A 16,423-nucleotide genomic window follows, 5' to 3' on the forward strand; every position below is an offset into this window, starting at 1 on the left:
GAAAAAACTATCATAGACTGCAACCACCTCCACCCTCAAACTAACCTTCATTGAAGAATAAATAGAGAACAACAATTAAAAGTTTTATGCTTATATCTTGATAGATGCACTTAATGAGTAAAACACCTCACAGTATTTCGGACTAGAATCATTCAGAGGACATTGGTCTCATCACATTTTTATATCATTTTCTTGATCCTGAGAAGCATGGTCCAAGTTTACTTTTTCCATTCACCTTTTCTATTTATCCAACATATAAAAAAATAAAATCTTAGCAATACATGTCTAAAAGATACATACTGTAGTGTGGATTTCCAGTAACTCATATAAATCACTTCTATCAGTTCTTTATACTTTCTTAAATCATTAATCGGGAAATATAAAAACTGTATGTCCTTTATATATTCTTTAATTAAGTTATACTATTTGAAACTATACATGTATGGTGGCCTTTGGTCAGGTTTTATAGCAATAATTTGATTTAAAATGCATCTGGAATGATATAAGTCGCTGTCTACTGTAAAATCAATCTTCGAATAAGGGAAATCGTCTTTCAGAATGCAACATCATTACATTCTCTGTTTTTATATCTGGAAAAGAAACAATGTTGTTATCACATTAACTCATGTTGTCCTGTTATTATCACAATAACAGGACACCACAATGCACAAGCCAAGCAAAATTTATCAAGCTGACGCCATTACGTATAAAACGCCCTTAATTTTTTGTTTTTTAATTAGAGCCACCCGGCATATTTACATTTACTAAGTTGTTATTTCAAAATTACAATTTTTGATTTGGTTAGCCTTCACACTTAAGTTTCAGAATGATGAAAAACTATCCAGTTCTTGTCGAATAAAGATTTATGTCCATGCCATGCATTAAAGGTCCCATAAAATTAACTATTTTTAAGGTTTCAAAATTCCTTTAAAGCTTGTAACAATTTTTAAAAACTTCAAAATATATTCATAAACGGACCTGCCCTGCCTTGTTAGCTGAAAAGAGTAATTCTTTCTCTAGAAAGTCACTGTTTAAACACTGTTATAAAAATATCAAATACTTACCCTCTTCATATGCACTCTTTACAATACCAGCTCAACCAAAATCAACACTCTTAACATTACAAAAACAGCATTGACTCCTCCCCCTGAAACACATAGGTTCGTGGCTGAAATACCAGTTTGTTTACAAAAATTCAGACATACTTGCATTTTTATTATTTGTTGGATAGAGCCCATGAATTTAATGATCACTTTATAAAAATAAATAAATAAATAAATAAATAAATAAATAAATAAATAAATAAATAACAACATAAAAAATGAATAAAAATTACAACGTTAACTAATAGACGCACCTGCATGGTCACTGAAATATAATAATAACTGCCAATTCCAATTTCATTTAGGATCATTCCATAAAAAGTGAACATTTGAGTCGGGTAAGTGACCCACCCATTTTGTGTAACATTTGCATAATTTAGACTTGCCGGTTTGCTGTTTTCTTACTATAGAAACCTTCAATATGAACAGAAATCTACAGTTTCTGTATAATTAAGAACTACACTCTTGCCCAAAATGGTTGGTACACGGAAATTTTGGGAGGCATATTGCCCTGTTTCTTTCATTATTATTGTTATTATCAAATTAATACTGTTTATAGTGTTAAATATGTGAAGCTGGAGGATTGGTAAAGTCAAGGAGAAACAAAAAATGCAAATGTGAAAAAAGCGTAAATTTATTTAGGGTTAATTTTCCTCATGCCCCCAAAAAGAGTACTTTTTTTGCATAACAGTACCAAGGGAAAAATTAAACATAAATTTATACTGTGATTGACAATTAATATGAAATTAGGGGAAATTGTCAAGAAACATCTTCAGAGTTCATTATTAATCTAAATAGCGGGCATGCCCACCCCGAGCTGGGATTATGGCCGCCAGACGGCGTGGCATACTGTGAACTAGAGTTACAGCTCTTTGAAGAGGAATTCTGGTCCATTCATCTTGCAGGGCATCTCGCAGTTCATCTAGATTTGCAGGGGGCACGTTTCTCCTCTGAATGGCACGACCAAGTTCGTCCCAAATGTGCTCAATTGGGTTTGCACCTGGGCTTCTTGCTGGCTGTGGCATCGGCTGAATGTTGTTTTTTCGAATATAGTCAGCAATTGAGCGGTCTGTTTGGGGAGTTGGATTGTCATGTTGCAATCTAAACTTGTCTCTGTATATTCCTCTTGCGAACGGCTCCAGGTACTGCTTGAGAATGTCTCTGTATCTGGCAGCGTTAAGGTTTTCATCCAGAGGAAGCAATGGGCAAATACCGTTTCTGCAAATGGCACCCCAAACGTATACAGAACCATCTCCTCCAAGCTCGGGGTGGGCATGCCCGCTATTTAGATTAATAATGAACTCTGAAGATGGTTCTTGACAATCCCCCCTAATTTCATATTAATTGTCAATCACAGTATAAATTTATGTTTAATTTTTCACTTGGTACTGTTATGCAAAAAAAGTACTCTTTTTGGGGGCATGAGAAAAAATACCCTAAATAAATTTACGCTTTTTTCACATTTGCATTGTTTGTTTCTCCTTGACTTTACCAATCCTCCAGCTTCACATATTTAACAATATAAACAGTATTAATTTGATAATATCAATAATAATGAAAGAAACAGGGCGATACGCCTCCCAAAATTTCCGTGTACCAACCATTTTGGGCAAGAGTGTAATATAAACATCTATGTAAATATCACGTAAAATGTGTGCTTCACTAACGTAACTAAACTGATCACTTTTCTTGAAGAATGGCACATTTATGAATTGTGAATTAGTTCGGTGACAATAACCATCATTTGTACTCACTCTGCGACTGTGTGGTTGGAGACAAAGTTGAAGCTATTGACGAAGATGTAGTCTTGGGTGTTGGCTGGTCAAACATGGTCAAAGTACTCATAGCTGCCCAGGATCCATTATTAGCTGCTGCTTCTATCCCAAGTATCTTACACATTACCTGATACACGTCTGTGTTATTGATGAGATCCACTTTAGAGTTGGCGTTAAAATCTGAAGTGATGACAAATTATGCACACACACACACACACACACGCACAATCAATTCAAGACAATTTTTGAAATATTGTAGTAATTTAAGGCAATCTGTGCAGATAAGCACATAAAACGTGCTTCTTTGGGACTCAAAATGTGACATCTTTCCCTTTATGTTAATTAAGTGACTACTGCTACTTCCTGGAAGAGTGGGAGAGTGGACCCCTAGACCCCCGCCAAACATGCACAATAGAAATGAAATTAAATTTAACTATTACTGTGGTAATATACTTACTAGGTCCTATGGCATAAAATATGGCATGCATGTCATTTTCTGCATTGTCATAGCCATGTGTCCCTCTCGTGCGAACAACGGTTTTATTATTTTCATTTTCGTCAAAAGTCGGCACATTTGGAGATGCAAACTGAAACAAAAAAAAAAAAAAAAAAAAAAAAAAAAAAAAAAAAAAAACATTGTCCATTTTATAACTGATCACAAGCACTAAAAGGTTTATCATGATTATACTGATTTTAACTCGACAGCCAGGAACTGTGCGAACACACTTAAAGGTACATTTGAAGCGAGTTGGCGTGACATATTTACCCATATTTCTGCACCCAACCAAATGCCATCTTATTAACATATACATGTAGGTATTACCCCTAATTCTAATTTTATTCTCAATCATACCGTCGTCATGTAGTAGCCACTCTCTGCTAGGACAAATACTGGAGCAACAAGTCTGTGATTTTTATAAAAGAAGCGCTCTGGAATATCTTTCTTCAGATAAGCTGTAAAATATCTCTCCTCTAATGAGTCGTTGTTTAGTTTTTTCACTAACTGAAAATAAAACCAATCCAAAATATTATAGAATCACGAAGACATGTCACATAAATGTCTCTTAGTGTGCATCTCTCTTTAAGGTATATTAAGTATAAACAAATAAACATCATGTCACCCTGTCAATCTGATTGCATTCAGCGAGAGTCCCCGCGGAGTTGGATCGATCTACGTACAAGAATACTTTCATTGGGAATCATCCCCATAGGTCCATAAGATATACAGACTTAACCACATTGTGTTAGTTGTGACTCAGGATTGCAGAGAACAATCCACTTGACGTACCTCGGCTGGTTCGATTGCGGGCCACAGTTCTACATTTGCACCACTGTTCAATGAGCCCTTGATGGGAAAACTGACCAGGTCACTCAAGTCCATCCTCTGGGTCAAGTTAACAACCTCACCAACCAAAGTCATACCTAGAAGCAACTCGGAAAATGTGTATCTATTGAATTAGCTAATTTACTATAAAGCCGACAGGCAGGAAGATAGGCAGACAAGAAAAAGCAAGAAATACCCAAAAGATTTTAGAAATATTTCACAATATTTCTACTCACCATGATCTGCCAGTATGATAATATTCAAGGTCTCCCTCATGTCACTTGTAATTTTCAAAAGTTCAGTTATTGCGTCGTCAAGTTCGTTTAAGGCGGTGTTTAACTCCCTCCCATTTGGACCATATAGATGTCCAAAATGGTCAATTGAAATGTAATAAATACCTGCAACACAAAACAGAGACTGCTACCATCAACATTTACAAAAGACTAGGCTTACATGTATGTATACATATATATAGTCAGAGACCCGGGTGGAAGCAGGCTAAATAGTGTGTATAATGAAACTATGTTTGTGGCAATATAATTCTATGCTGGGATACTTAATTCGTGGCTAGAGTGGTTAATTTGTACATCTGTGCTCTCAAATGTACCTACCCACAAAATCTGCTGAATTATTCCTCAGTGAAGCTACAGCCTCCTTAAGGTCTTGTTTCAGGCTGGCGCCATTTTGTAAAGGTTCTTCCATCCACTCCCTACATACGGAGGGTTTGTGCTGATGTATGGTAACATTACAATTTGGCCAGGATAAGAGAAAGCTTTTCTTGCCCTGAAAAAAAAAAAAAAAACAGAAATTATGCAAAGCTCAAAATCTAAGACATACTAAACGCATTCAAACTGTCCCAAAGTAACAGGTTGAGCAATGATTTGCACGTGGAAGAAAATTAATATATTCTCAAGAAAAATTCAATTTGGTACAATCCCCGATAGGCTTTAAAACCATTAAGAACTGTGTTCTAAATTATCACAGATCTAACAAGTCATACAAATAATAGGATACATGTGAACCACCAAACCTATGAAAAAAACTGCTGTGCATAATAACTTTGAATGAAAAGAACAAATTAATAGTTTTCTGTGTGTGTGTGTGTGTGTGGGGGGGGGGGGGGGGGGGGGGGTTATAGGGGTGGGGGTGGGGTGGGGGGCGGGGTCATTACCTGTCTCTCAGCACCAATCCATAATGGTTCAGCATCCTCCCACCAGAATGATTCGTAAGACTCTGGATTACCGCCTATGTCAAATGTTTTATTTCTGTCTGCATCATACATGAAGTTTGATACCATGCCATGGTTCTCACAATGTAACCCTTAAACAAGGAATTAGGTGATATAATGGACAGGTAAATACTACACGGTTATAATAACATGGATATCTTTTTACTTTTAGAGGTGAAAATTGGAGTTTTTCTTTTATACTGTGTAGGCTACAGCAGAAGTGAGTGCAAAAACGCAATGTTTAGTAGAGTGATTACTGGAATAATAATGAGGTTAGAACTTTTAATGATTTCAGCATCGCCAAAAAATTAGCACTTTTATTTAATACGAGCGTTACATTACTACTAAATTGTGCTTCGTATTTTCGAATTAAACACGCAGATCATCATCCTCGTCTACAAGGTGCGGCCATTTACAATGCATAATTTGTGCAAGGTGCGACATAATGTGGATCGAATGAGGCGTTACATTCTGTCTTTTAAGTACCTACCAGCAGTATGCATTTTAAATCATATAGCTTTTGCAGTTGTTTTTAGTACAACGACGCTTTTACAGAGCAAATTATTCCCGGTATATATATATATATATATATATATATATATATATATATATATATATTGGCCAATATATATATTGGCCAATATAAATAAACTTTTATCTTATCTCATGAAACTTGTAAGGTCAAATTTACAAATTAAGGCAAGAACTAGGCCCAAAGGGCATCTACGTCTACAACGTACCAGTTACAGTACATCAGGCGAGTTATATCCATGTGTCAGATTTTGAAGCGGTTTTTTTTTTCGTGAATTAATATATTAAAATTCTTACACATTGTCACACTTATACTTGGCATTGGTTAAAAGGGGATGACTCAACAGAGATGTGCATCTTTTCCAGCCTGGTTGGCAGCAAGCAAAAACACGTAACATGCAATTCATTACTGGCAGATCTCAGATCTCAGCATTCATGAATTCATTTATTAATACAATTATACAATTAATTGTACAAGGGCCATTCTACAAAGCCACAGAGAGGGATTAATAACGTAACATACCTGTCATAATGGAATAATAATTGGGATATGATGAGCTCGGAAAACTGGGTCGCATTTTCGTCGCGCGGGCACCTTGCATTTCTATCTGTTTGAAGGCAGGTAGGTTCTCTCTGTCGGCGTAATCCCATCTCATGCCGTCCACGAGTAGAAGTAGTAGCTTGTTCGCTGACAGGGTTACCCTCACCGAAGAAGATATGCACAGAAATTGAAAAACAAGCAGGCGCCATCGCTGAGAACTCGCCATTCTGCTACTGTGCCGTCTTGTTTCTATCTCACATGGATTAGGCCAGGGGAAGTGAGGGTAGTGGGTCTAAGTAGAACGGAAACTAAAATTTACAGCGGACTCAAGAGAATTTTAGCCCCAATGTTGATGAGGGGAGTAAAGATAAGGGGAGTTATCGGTGAGGGGGAGTAACGTTCGGTGCGCGTATAACGGTAATTTTGCAGGGGATGCCTGGATGCCGGGATCTATGGATGCGAGGTCGTGTCGATGGTTACATTCCTAAACGTTACCGCACCGATACTCCGCCGTACCGATGCGTCTCCGCAAAATAGTATTAAAACAGTTTTTTTTTTAATTAAAAAATCGATACTAGATACTCCCTTGTATCTATATTTCCCCTCATCTTGAGCAACGTTCAGCTATATTCCAGCCCACCGTTACTCTCTCGCAGCATAGGTTACCTTTGGTTAAAATGCGACATCCAAAAATAAATTCTTTATCTTAAAAAAACTTTGATTTAAATACAATTTTTTCAAAAGTACACCACCCCCGCGGGACCCAAAAATGTCGTGGTAAAATAAGGAAACAATTGTTAAAATCGAACTGCTTCAATGCTTCAAAACTTAGAACGTAGGCGAGGATTAATGTGTGCAGTATCACCGACGTTTACAATTTTTTGCGACTTTTAAAAAATGTATGTAATATCTCACTTCGTTCTTCAACAGTGGCAACGGTAAAAACATTACACACCCTTTTCATTTAGTTATTTGCTTAACCAAAATTAAATAAACCACCACAGCATCTTTTTCAGGCACCGTTTGGTTCATCGAATAAAAAAGAAGCACCCCAACCAGTGCCTTATATTGTCGCCTTTATCTCAGGCTTCGTAGAAATAGAAGTAATTGGAAGTTATGCGATCTTTTGACGAAAAATAAAAAGGCAGATATACGGTATGGGGGGAGGGGGCATTGAGGCGAGATAGAATGGTTGGGAGGGAGAAGCGGTGTGGGGAAATGTTTTGGGGACGTATAGCGGGTATAGAGATGACCCTATGTCTTTAATGTAACTGGCGTAATGAAAATAAAATCAATCAACTCATATTGTACCTTAAAATGCTTTACTCTTATCCCTTGCATAATATATAAATAACAAAAGTTGCAATTATGTGTTTTGCAAATAAATTAAAACAAACAAATATCTTACCATGAAACAATACATAAGATGTACCTTCATAAACAAGTTTAAATTGTAGCTAAATGCAAAATAATAAAAACATATAATTTGCCCCAAATATTACAATAAATGTTCAACACACACACATAAATATATGAGGAAGAGATGTGTAGTTTGCAAGCAATATAGCAGTTCTTGAAATACAAATTACAATGCACATAAACAGGGAACAGCCAAAGCTGTATATCTCTCTCTTTGTTTTTCTTGGATAATTTCTAAACATCAAATCATTTATATTTGCTGAAATGTTGCATCTGATCTGAAATTTTAGATATAATATGCACTATTACTCATTCTTGTTATCAAAAGATCTTCCCAAGCTAAATATTTTATGTCTGAACTATGTAAGAGTTATGATTTTACTGATTTGGATAAACTGTTGGCACATCATTGCTTTGGACAACTTAGGACCAAAAATCTGTTCCAGCTAAATAAAAAATTCAAGTTATGCAACATTTATGGATTTCAGCTATAACCAAAGAAAAAATTAAGTCCACAAGATGTGAGATTGACCATAATAAGTAATAAAATGTGAGAAGTTAGGGTCTATTACATCTTTAAAATCTTTAACATGCACATCTCTCTCTTTCTCACATGTATACATGTTAAATCAAAACATTAAAAAGAATCCCACCAACCTACAAGAATAATATTTGTTTCAATATTTAATATTAATGTCAACAATGTCAGTAATTTTTGTCTAAACACATTATTGAAATTGTTTTGCAATGGCACGCATTACGTTTAAGCTCAAAATGGTCAATTATCTAAACAATACTGCTCTATAAAAAGCAAACATAATTTATGTGATACATGTAATTATCAGACCATTACAAAAACTTAATTTGATCTCAGAACCTACATAATAAATTGCAGCTGTTTGCTGATGGTTATGACTGATGTCTTTGATTCATTCAATCTCTCTTTGTCATATCTTCCCGTTCCATTTTAGCTTTGCTATTGGCTGTGAAACAGTACAGTTGTTCTGGCTCCCTCTTAAGTCCATAAAATTTCTACACCCTGCATATGTCAGCCATAAACAAGAAGGTACTAGCTAGTTCTGTTCCAATACCCAACCAACAGCAACCACCACTTGCTGTGCAAAGAGGAGTGTTTGAAAATTACTATGAAACACAAGGTGCTTAGATTAAGCTGAGAAATTTGTGCAAAGGTAGATTCAGAATCTCATGGTGCAGTGTGAACCAATATTTCTAATATGCAAATGTATATTATTATGTAAAACATGCTGACTGAAAACAGATTAAGTCTAACAGATGTCCACTAACCGCCTTTTTGCTAAATTTGAGAAAACCTGTCAGAATTACTGACTTATCAAAATGGAATTCATATTTGATAGCTGGTTCGGAAAATGAAAAACTGCATAAAACAATGTACAAATATTTCAAATTTCTTCGCATCTCTGCTTGGGAATTCTTCATGATAATGATGCTATATTTGTTATCTTTGTACTAAAAAAATCAGCATATTTCTGTTTTAGTTGTATCCAGAATCTACAAGTGTATGAGGCAGTGAAATGCCTCAATTTTTTCTCTCAAGCACCTATAAAATTTGTTTTCTCACTCCATTTTCCAAAAATAGCTCAAACAAGAGGCAAGACATAAAACATTTTGAATATATTGAATATCATTGTGGTATTTTTTCTGAAAACACAAATCAAAAAAGAACAAAACACCAATATTTCCAAGATATGCATAGATGCAGGTCTTGGCTTTTGGGATAAGCAAAAACTGTATATGCGCAAGGACTGCCCTTTTGGGGTTAAGTTAGGAAAGTTCTGAATGCACCCATAGACACCAATCAATGTAAATACTTATCACAGACGTTGGAAATTACTACGCCCACAGATGCCAAAAATGTTCCTGAAAATAAGAAATATAAATTTTTTATCTCATCTTTGTACAAAACAACAACTTTGTCTAATCACTGTCAATACTTACATCACCTCAATATGGCCGTATGTGCTTGGATTAAAAGAAAAAGATGACCCATATTTTACTAAAAGTCGTTTGTGTGTTAAATACTGTACAGGTGTTAAATACTGCTACAGCCATTTTTGTCTAACAGTACAAAAAATAGTCTCACCACAGGACTTACACTCATCACAAATAAAGCATCTGAGAGAAAAATTTATAAAGGTGGAAAGACCGACAATTGAGGGTCTTTACAAAACTCTCAGCCAAAATTACAAAGCTCAGTTCTATACCAGTATCACCATGAACTTAATAAAATAAACGCAAGAATGACTAAAGAGTTGATTAAGAAAATGCATATATATTTTCTGGTGCAGTTCAACTTTCCACTCAAAACAAGGGCCTTCACCAAGGAAATCAGATCCTCCTCTGGCAGAAAAAAAAGCCACAACCACAGAAAAAAAAATGCTCCAACATTCCCAGAGAGAAATGCCCTCCTCTACAGGATGAAGAAATTGCTCCCTCTATAGGTCTCTGTCTGTAAAATCAGTCTTTGTATAAGAGAAATCGTCTCTCAGAAAAGCAAGATCATCATATTCTCTTTTTCGATATCTGGAAAAGAAGGTATGGTATTACCATGACAACAGGGCATCACAGTACACAAGCCAAGCAAAATTGATCAAGCTAAAGCCATTCCCTGCCTTGTGGGCTGAACAGAGTAATTCTATATCTAGAAAGTCAATATTTTGAATTTCCCCCAATGTTCACTGTTAACCCTCAAATACTCACCTTTTCCAAATACACACTCCTACAATAACCAGCCCCACCACAATCAACAGTCCTAATATTACAAAGCCAGCGTTGACTCCACCACCTGTAACAGATTTTAATTAAGCACATAAGTCTGTGGCTGAAATACCAGATTTGTTTCAATATTTTAGACATAAATTATACTTTGTGAATCCAGACTTCCTTTTTTTCTTTGTTTTTAAAAGGGCTCATCAATTAATTGGGCACGTTATTGAAAAACAAAATAAAAATAAATAAAATTACAGCTTGTATCTTGGCCACTTCTGTATAATACTAACAGCCAATTCCAAATAAGGATCATTCCACAAATAAAGTGAACATTTGGGTTACATGCTTTATAGTGATGCAAAACTTTTGTATAATATGTGCATGATTTCGACATAAAAGTGGTGCATCACTGACATAACCTATTACTTTTCTTGTGGAATGACCCATTTATGAAATGCCAATCAGTTTCATAACGATCCTCATTATCCATTATCCAATTTATACTCACTCTGTGGCTGTGCAGTTGGAGACAAAGTTGAAGATGTTGATGAAGATGTAGTCTCAGGTGGCGATGCTGATGTAGTTGTTGATGTAGTCGGCTGGTCAAACATGGTCAAGGTACTCATAGCTTCCCAGGATCCATTATTAGCTGCTGCTTCTATCCCAAGTATCTTACACATTACTTGATACACGTCTGTGTTATTGATGAGGTCCACTTTAGAGTTGGCGTTAAAATCTGAAGTGATGACAAATGATTCAATGTTAATGTCTATGATTACTTCTTTCAGTTTCATATTCAAAATGATTAGTTTTTTTGCAAAGAGCTGTATACAACTCTTTCATCTGTGCCAATCCAGCAATCTGATAATTACTTTCCATATTTTGTAGCAATTAACAGCAATCTGTGATAATTTATATACAAAACATGCTTCTCTGGGCCTTAAAAGTGTATTATCTTTCTTTTTTTGTAAAGAGATTGGAGCCATTTCTTCTTTTGGGGGAGTGGGGAAAGTAGACTCCTTGAAGCCCCCCCCCCCCCCCCCCCCCCCACACACACACACACAAATAAAAACATTACTTACTAGGTCCTATGGCATAAAATATGGCATGCATGTCATTTTCTCTATTGTCATAGCCATGTTGACCTCTCCAGTTGCGAACAACAGTTTTATTATGTTCATCTGTGTCATTAAAAGTCAGCATATTCGGAGATGCAAACTGAAACAAAAAACAAAAACACTTCATTTTATAAGTCATCACATATGCTAAAAAGTTACATTAGACATTCAAACTGGCTTTAAATGTAACTTTAAGGACCATATGTAACTCTGAAATACATCAGACTATCTCAGTCCACTTACTAGATTATGAAAATACAGTTCTGAATGCGTAAGAAATATATATTGCAAACAATAGGAATTAAAAAAGGATACAAAAATTATAACTGAAGTAATCTCATTTTCAAAACAAATATGGTATTCTGTTATTTTATGAACATCTAGGTATTACTAATTATTTAGTTTAATCCTTAATCGTACCGTTGTCATATGGTTGCCAATATCTGCCATGACAACTACAGGAGCAATCCTTCTGTGATTTTTATAAAAGAAACGCTCTGGAATATCCTTTTTCAGGTAAGCTGTAAAATTTCTCTCCCCCCATGAGGCATTGTTTAACTTGTTCACTAACTGAAAATAATACCAATTGAAAATATTACAGAATCATGAATACATATCATGGTATAAAAGCCCTTTTTTTCTCCACTGGTATCCATTGTAAAAGTGTACTCTGTATATATTATACACATGAAAATGTCCAAAAGGCACATGAATGTTTCAATAAAGACATCCTAAAAAGCTAGCAATCTTTCCCAATTAAGACCTTAAAAATAAAGACCTTCACAGTCAACAGTGACTTTGACCTTGACAGTCCACATGAATCACAGTTCATTTACTGTCAAATTATTTAACAAGAATCACACATCCAAGCAATCATGTGAGTGGGAGAAAATAACTTTTTTTCACAAGGAAAAGCTTAAATTTAGTGAAAAATCCCAAACAGAGTACTTTTAGCTGTACGTCAGTTCTTGACATGTTTATCTTAGGACGGAGGAGTATAACAAAAGTTTAGAGTCAAATGCATTGTGTTAGTTGTGAATCAGGATAGCAGAGAACAATCAACTTGACTCACCTCAGCTGCATCGATTGCTGGCCATAGTTCTACATTTGCACCATTGTTTAATGAGCCCTTGATGGGAAAACTATCCAGGTCACTCAAGTCCATCCTCTGGGTCAAGTTAACAACCTCACCCACCAAAGTCATACCTAGAAGCAACTCGGATAAGGTGTTTCAGTTATAAAGAGCTATATTTACCATGAAATACAGACAGACAGAAACAAGAGAAAGAGTCATCAAATACCTAAAGGATTTTAGTAAAATTTCACAAAATTTCTACTCACCGTGATCTGCCAGTATGATAATATTCAAGGTTTCCCTCATGTCACTTGTGATGTTCAAAAGTTCAGCTACTGCACCATCTAACTCCCGTAAGGCAGTGTTTAACTCCCTCCCATTAGGGCCGTACAGATGTCCAAAATGATCAATTGAACCATAATACACACCTGAAATACAAAACAAACACAATCAACATGTACAAAAGACTATCAAAATTAGATATGACTAATCCTTTCTTTTTTTTATTTTTTTAAAAATAAATCCCTTTTCATCTTTATCTCACCTTTTCTTGTATCTTCTGCAACTTTGAAAATCATCACATAACTGCTTCTGAATCAATAAAGCTCAATTTAAAAGCAAACTGGCCCCCCCAAAATATCTCCAAAATATCTGATAACTCCCTTTGACAAAGATTGTTACCTACTCCATACTGAGCAAACAAACTTTTGACATGATAGTCTATGCATACAACCTTACACCTACCCACAAAATCTGCTGAATTATTCCTCAGTGAAGCTACAGCCTCCTTAAGGTCTTCTTTCAGGCTGGCGCCATTTTGTAAAGGTTCTTGTGACCACTCCCTACACACGGAGGATTTGAGCTTATGTATGGTGACATTACATGTTGGCCAGGATAAAAGAAAACTTTTCTTGCCCTGTAAAAAAACAGAAATTGTGCAAAAGAAGCTAAAATTTTCAGACATTTGGACCTGTCCCAAAGTAACAGGTTGATATGTGCATAACATATCTTGTCACATTTTGATAAATGGTGTAAAAACATTGATAAACATTGGCAGACAAGTTAACATACAGGACAATAGAAAATACTAGTTTGATGACACTGAAAGCAGTTTAGTGAGAAGCCCATTAGAGTTAGATCACTCTAGTTAGCATGATGGGTTTATGGGAACGCAGTCTTACCGACAAAGGATCGAGACACTAGACTCAGTGAGTGAATCCCCACATCTCCTTCACTTACCTGTCTCTCAACGCCAATCCATAATGGTTCAGCATCTTCCCACCAGAATGAATCATAAGACTCTGGGTTGTTGCCAATGTCAAATGTTTCATTTTTGACTAAATCATACATGAAGTTGGATACCATGCCATGGTTCTCACAATGTAAACCTGAAACAAGGAATTGGTTCATATGGCAGTCAGTCAGACAGACAGATATATTACATACCACACAATGAGAGAGAGAGAGAGAGAGAAAGAGGCAAAAGACTTCGACACTTGCACATAAAGATTTAAAAAGCAAAAAAGGAGATGGAGAACTACACAAACACAGGACTTTAAATGGCAAACATATGTTGCATGCATGTTTCACATTGATCTTAACAATATTCTGTATAGAATTCACTCTCATTTCTGCCATTTCTGCAGGTCTGTCATTACATAAATGTTGTCACAGAAAAAACAATGACAAACATTGCAGACAGCATGCCTGTATGGATTAAGAGAAATCAAAAGGAAATTTCATGTTATTTTGTTAACCTTGGTCATCCTATTTTCATTTCTGCTTAAAAGGCTGTTTTTATTTTGTGCAACGAATTTTAATCTTGATAATTAACAACCCTGATCTAGAGGTAGAGGACAGAGACTTAATTGTGTTGCCTAAGTTAGGCTAAAGAACCAGGAATTTCCAGGTGTTACTAAATACCAATTAAAATACCAAAAACTACATGCTCACCTCTGTTGCAGCTGCAAAAACATTTCTCTTCCACAGATCTTGATATCAGCAGAAACATTCTTTTGAGTTCAAGATAAATGTAAATTGGGGTGCAGAAAAAAAGGGTATTTTTATGTAAAAATATCTTTAGGTAGTATTTCATGATATTCAGAGTGGAATGAGGTCTTACCCACAGTGTGAGAACCTATTGTAATTGAGGCAAAAGCAATGCCCACATAGAATCTGTACTACGCATACCATGTATGTCCATGTGGCAGCTGATAATTAAGGTCTTTCTTTGTGAAAAAAAGTAAATAAATAAAATAAAAGGCTTGCACAATGTCACAGGTAGAAATCTACCGGTATACTTGGTGATTGCGAAAAGGGGGCACTGTGTATCTAGAGGGAGTGATGCATGAATTCCAGAGTGCAGACACATGAATACTAATTAGATTAGTGCAACTTTTCCCACATGGTTGGTTGCACGCAGGGTCACATAACTTTCGTTTCATTACTAAGTACAGTGGAATAATAATAATAATAATAATTAAAGATTATAACAATTCCTAGATTCAATAATTAGCACAACTGTCCAACCTGCAGGGATTAATAACTTAACATACCTGTCATAATGGAATAATAATTGGGATAAGATGAACTCGGAAAATTGGGTCGCATTTTCGTGGCGCGGGCACCTTGCATTTCTATCTGTTTAAAAGCAGGTAGATTCTCTCTGTCGGCGTAATCCCATCTCATGCCGTCCACGAGTAGAAGTAGTAGCTTGTTCGCTGACAGGGTCAACCTCAGCGAACAAGATATACACAGAAACTGAAAGACAAGCAGGCGCCATCGATCACAAGTCGCCATTCGTGTTGTCTTGTTTCTATTTCTTTACCTGAATTAGGTCAGGTCATGAGAGGGAAATGGGGTCAAGAGTCAAGAAGGGAATGTTGGCGCATGTGCAATAAGCGTGCCATGGGTGGCGTTGATTCAGATTTATTTTTTGTGGTGTCGTTTGAAAATACCGTATTGGATAAGTTTTGATAGTACAGTATATGTATTTAAAGGTTATTACACATGACCTTGCTAAGAACGATCCTTATTTTGACTTTTTTTTTGCTTTCTTCATTTTTAATGGAGAAACTCTTTATTGCCTACGGCCTACTCTTGAAACGTGGACAGAATTTTGGCCGAACAGTCATTCCAATTAAGTGAATCCCCAGCCCGATCCCCATTGAAAAATAAATAAATAAATAAATAAATAAATATATAAAAGTTGTTTAGGAGCCAAATGACTGATATAAAAAATCCGTTTCTATATTTTTGGGTCCTGTTCTGATATTTCGAAAGCGGTGAACAAAACGCGAAAATTAATTAATCTGCTTCAAAAGTTTGCAATGTTGCAAGTCTCCTAGAACTTTGAATTTTTAATCATTCAAATCGATATTTTTGTAGAGACTATATACTGTATATTGGCCTACAGTAGGTCGAACACGTTTCAGAACAAACACTGAAATCTCAGGGTCCATATATGTCACAGGTTCGTATACAGTAGGCTGTTGGTAAACATATTATCATAAGTTTGTTCCCCTGCTTTTTTTTTCTTCATATCACCTCTGATCTGTTACT

General features: G+C 35.8%; 2 protein-coding genes across 2 annotated transcripts; both read right to left on the reverse strand.

Moving 5' to 3' along the window:
* Positions 1 to 1,061: 1,061 nt before the first annotated feature.
* LOC106177024 (glycerophosphocholine cholinephosphodiesterase ENPP6-like) lies at positions 1,062 to 6,948 on the reverse strand. The gene is made up of 9 exons (XM_087017537.1): positions 6,485 to 6,948; positions 5,374 to 5,522; positions 4,814 to 4,985; positions 4,439 to 4,600; positions 4,167 to 4,300; positions 3,732 to 3,881; positions 3,336 to 3,465; positions 2,858 to 3,058; positions 1,062 to 1,147 (listed from the first exon to the last, which is right to left on the reverse strand). The coding sequence occupies exons 1-9, from the start codon at positions 6,726 to 6,728 to the stop codon at positions 1,083 to 1,085; spliced, it is 1,407 nt and encodes a 468-aa protein (XP_086873663.1). The 5' UTR covers positions 6,729 to 6,948; the 3' UTR covers positions 1,062 to 1,082.
* Positions 6,949 to 7,805: 857 nt separating this feature from the next.
* Positions 7,806 to 15,700, reverse strand: LOC106177037 (glycerophosphocholine cholinephosphodiesterase ENPP6-like). The gene is made up of 10 exons (XM_087017535.1): positions 15,418 to 15,700; positions 14,102 to 14,250; positions 13,607 to 13,778; positions 13,129 to 13,290; positions 12,860 to 12,993; positions 12,208 to 12,357; positions 11,752 to 11,887; positions 11,178 to 11,405; positions 10,661 to 10,745; positions 7,806 to 10,483 (listed from the first exon to the last, which is right to left on the reverse strand). Exons 1-10 carry the CDS (start codon positions 15,659 to 15,661, stop codon positions 10,396 to 10,398), a joined length of 1,548 nt encoding a protein of 515 aa, XP_086873661.1. The 5' UTR covers positions 15,662 to 15,700; the 3' UTR covers positions 7,806 to 10,395.
* Positions 15,701 to 16,423: the final 723 nt, after the last annotated feature.

Source organism: Lingula anatina, chromosome 7 (genome assembly GCF_051362555.1).
Source record: "Lingula anatina isolate TDL-2025a chromosome 7, LinAna3.0, whole genome shotgun sequence".
NCBI classification, from domain to species: Eukaryota; Metazoa; Brachiopoda; class Lingulata; order Lingulida; family Lingulidae; genus Lingula; species Lingula anatina.

What these genes read in the sequence shown, in the direction of transcription:
- LOC106177024 (XM_087017537.1), bottom strand. Translation starts at nt 6,728, where the DNA reads ATGGCGAGTTCTCAGCGATGGCGCCTGCTTGTTTTTCAATTTCTGTGC. An exon ending in CCGCAATCGAACCAGCCGAG is followed by an intron (nt 3,882 to 4,166) that starts GTACGTCAAGTG and finishes TTTTATTTTCAG; the next exon opens with TTAGTGAAAAAACTAAACAA. An exon ending in TCCAACCACACAGTCGCAGA is followed by an intron (nt 1,148 to 2,857) that starts GTGAGTACAAAT and finishes TATGTGTTTCAG; the next exon opens with GGGGAGGAGTCAATGCTGTT.
- LOC106177037 (XM_087017535.1), bottom strand. Translation starts at nt 15,661, where the DNA reads ATGGCGACTTGTGATCGATGGCGCCTGCTTGTCTTTCAGTTTCTGTGT. An exon ending in CAGCAATCGATGCAGCTGAG is followed by an intron (nt 12,358 to 12,859) that starts GTGAGTCAAGTT and finishes TATTATTTTCAG; the next exon opens with TTAGTGAACAAGTTAAACAA. An exon ending in TCCAACTGCACAGCCACAGA is followed by an intron (nt 10,746 to 11,177) that starts GTGAGTATAAAT and finishes AATCTGTTACAG; the next exon opens with GTGGTGGAGTCAACGCTGGC.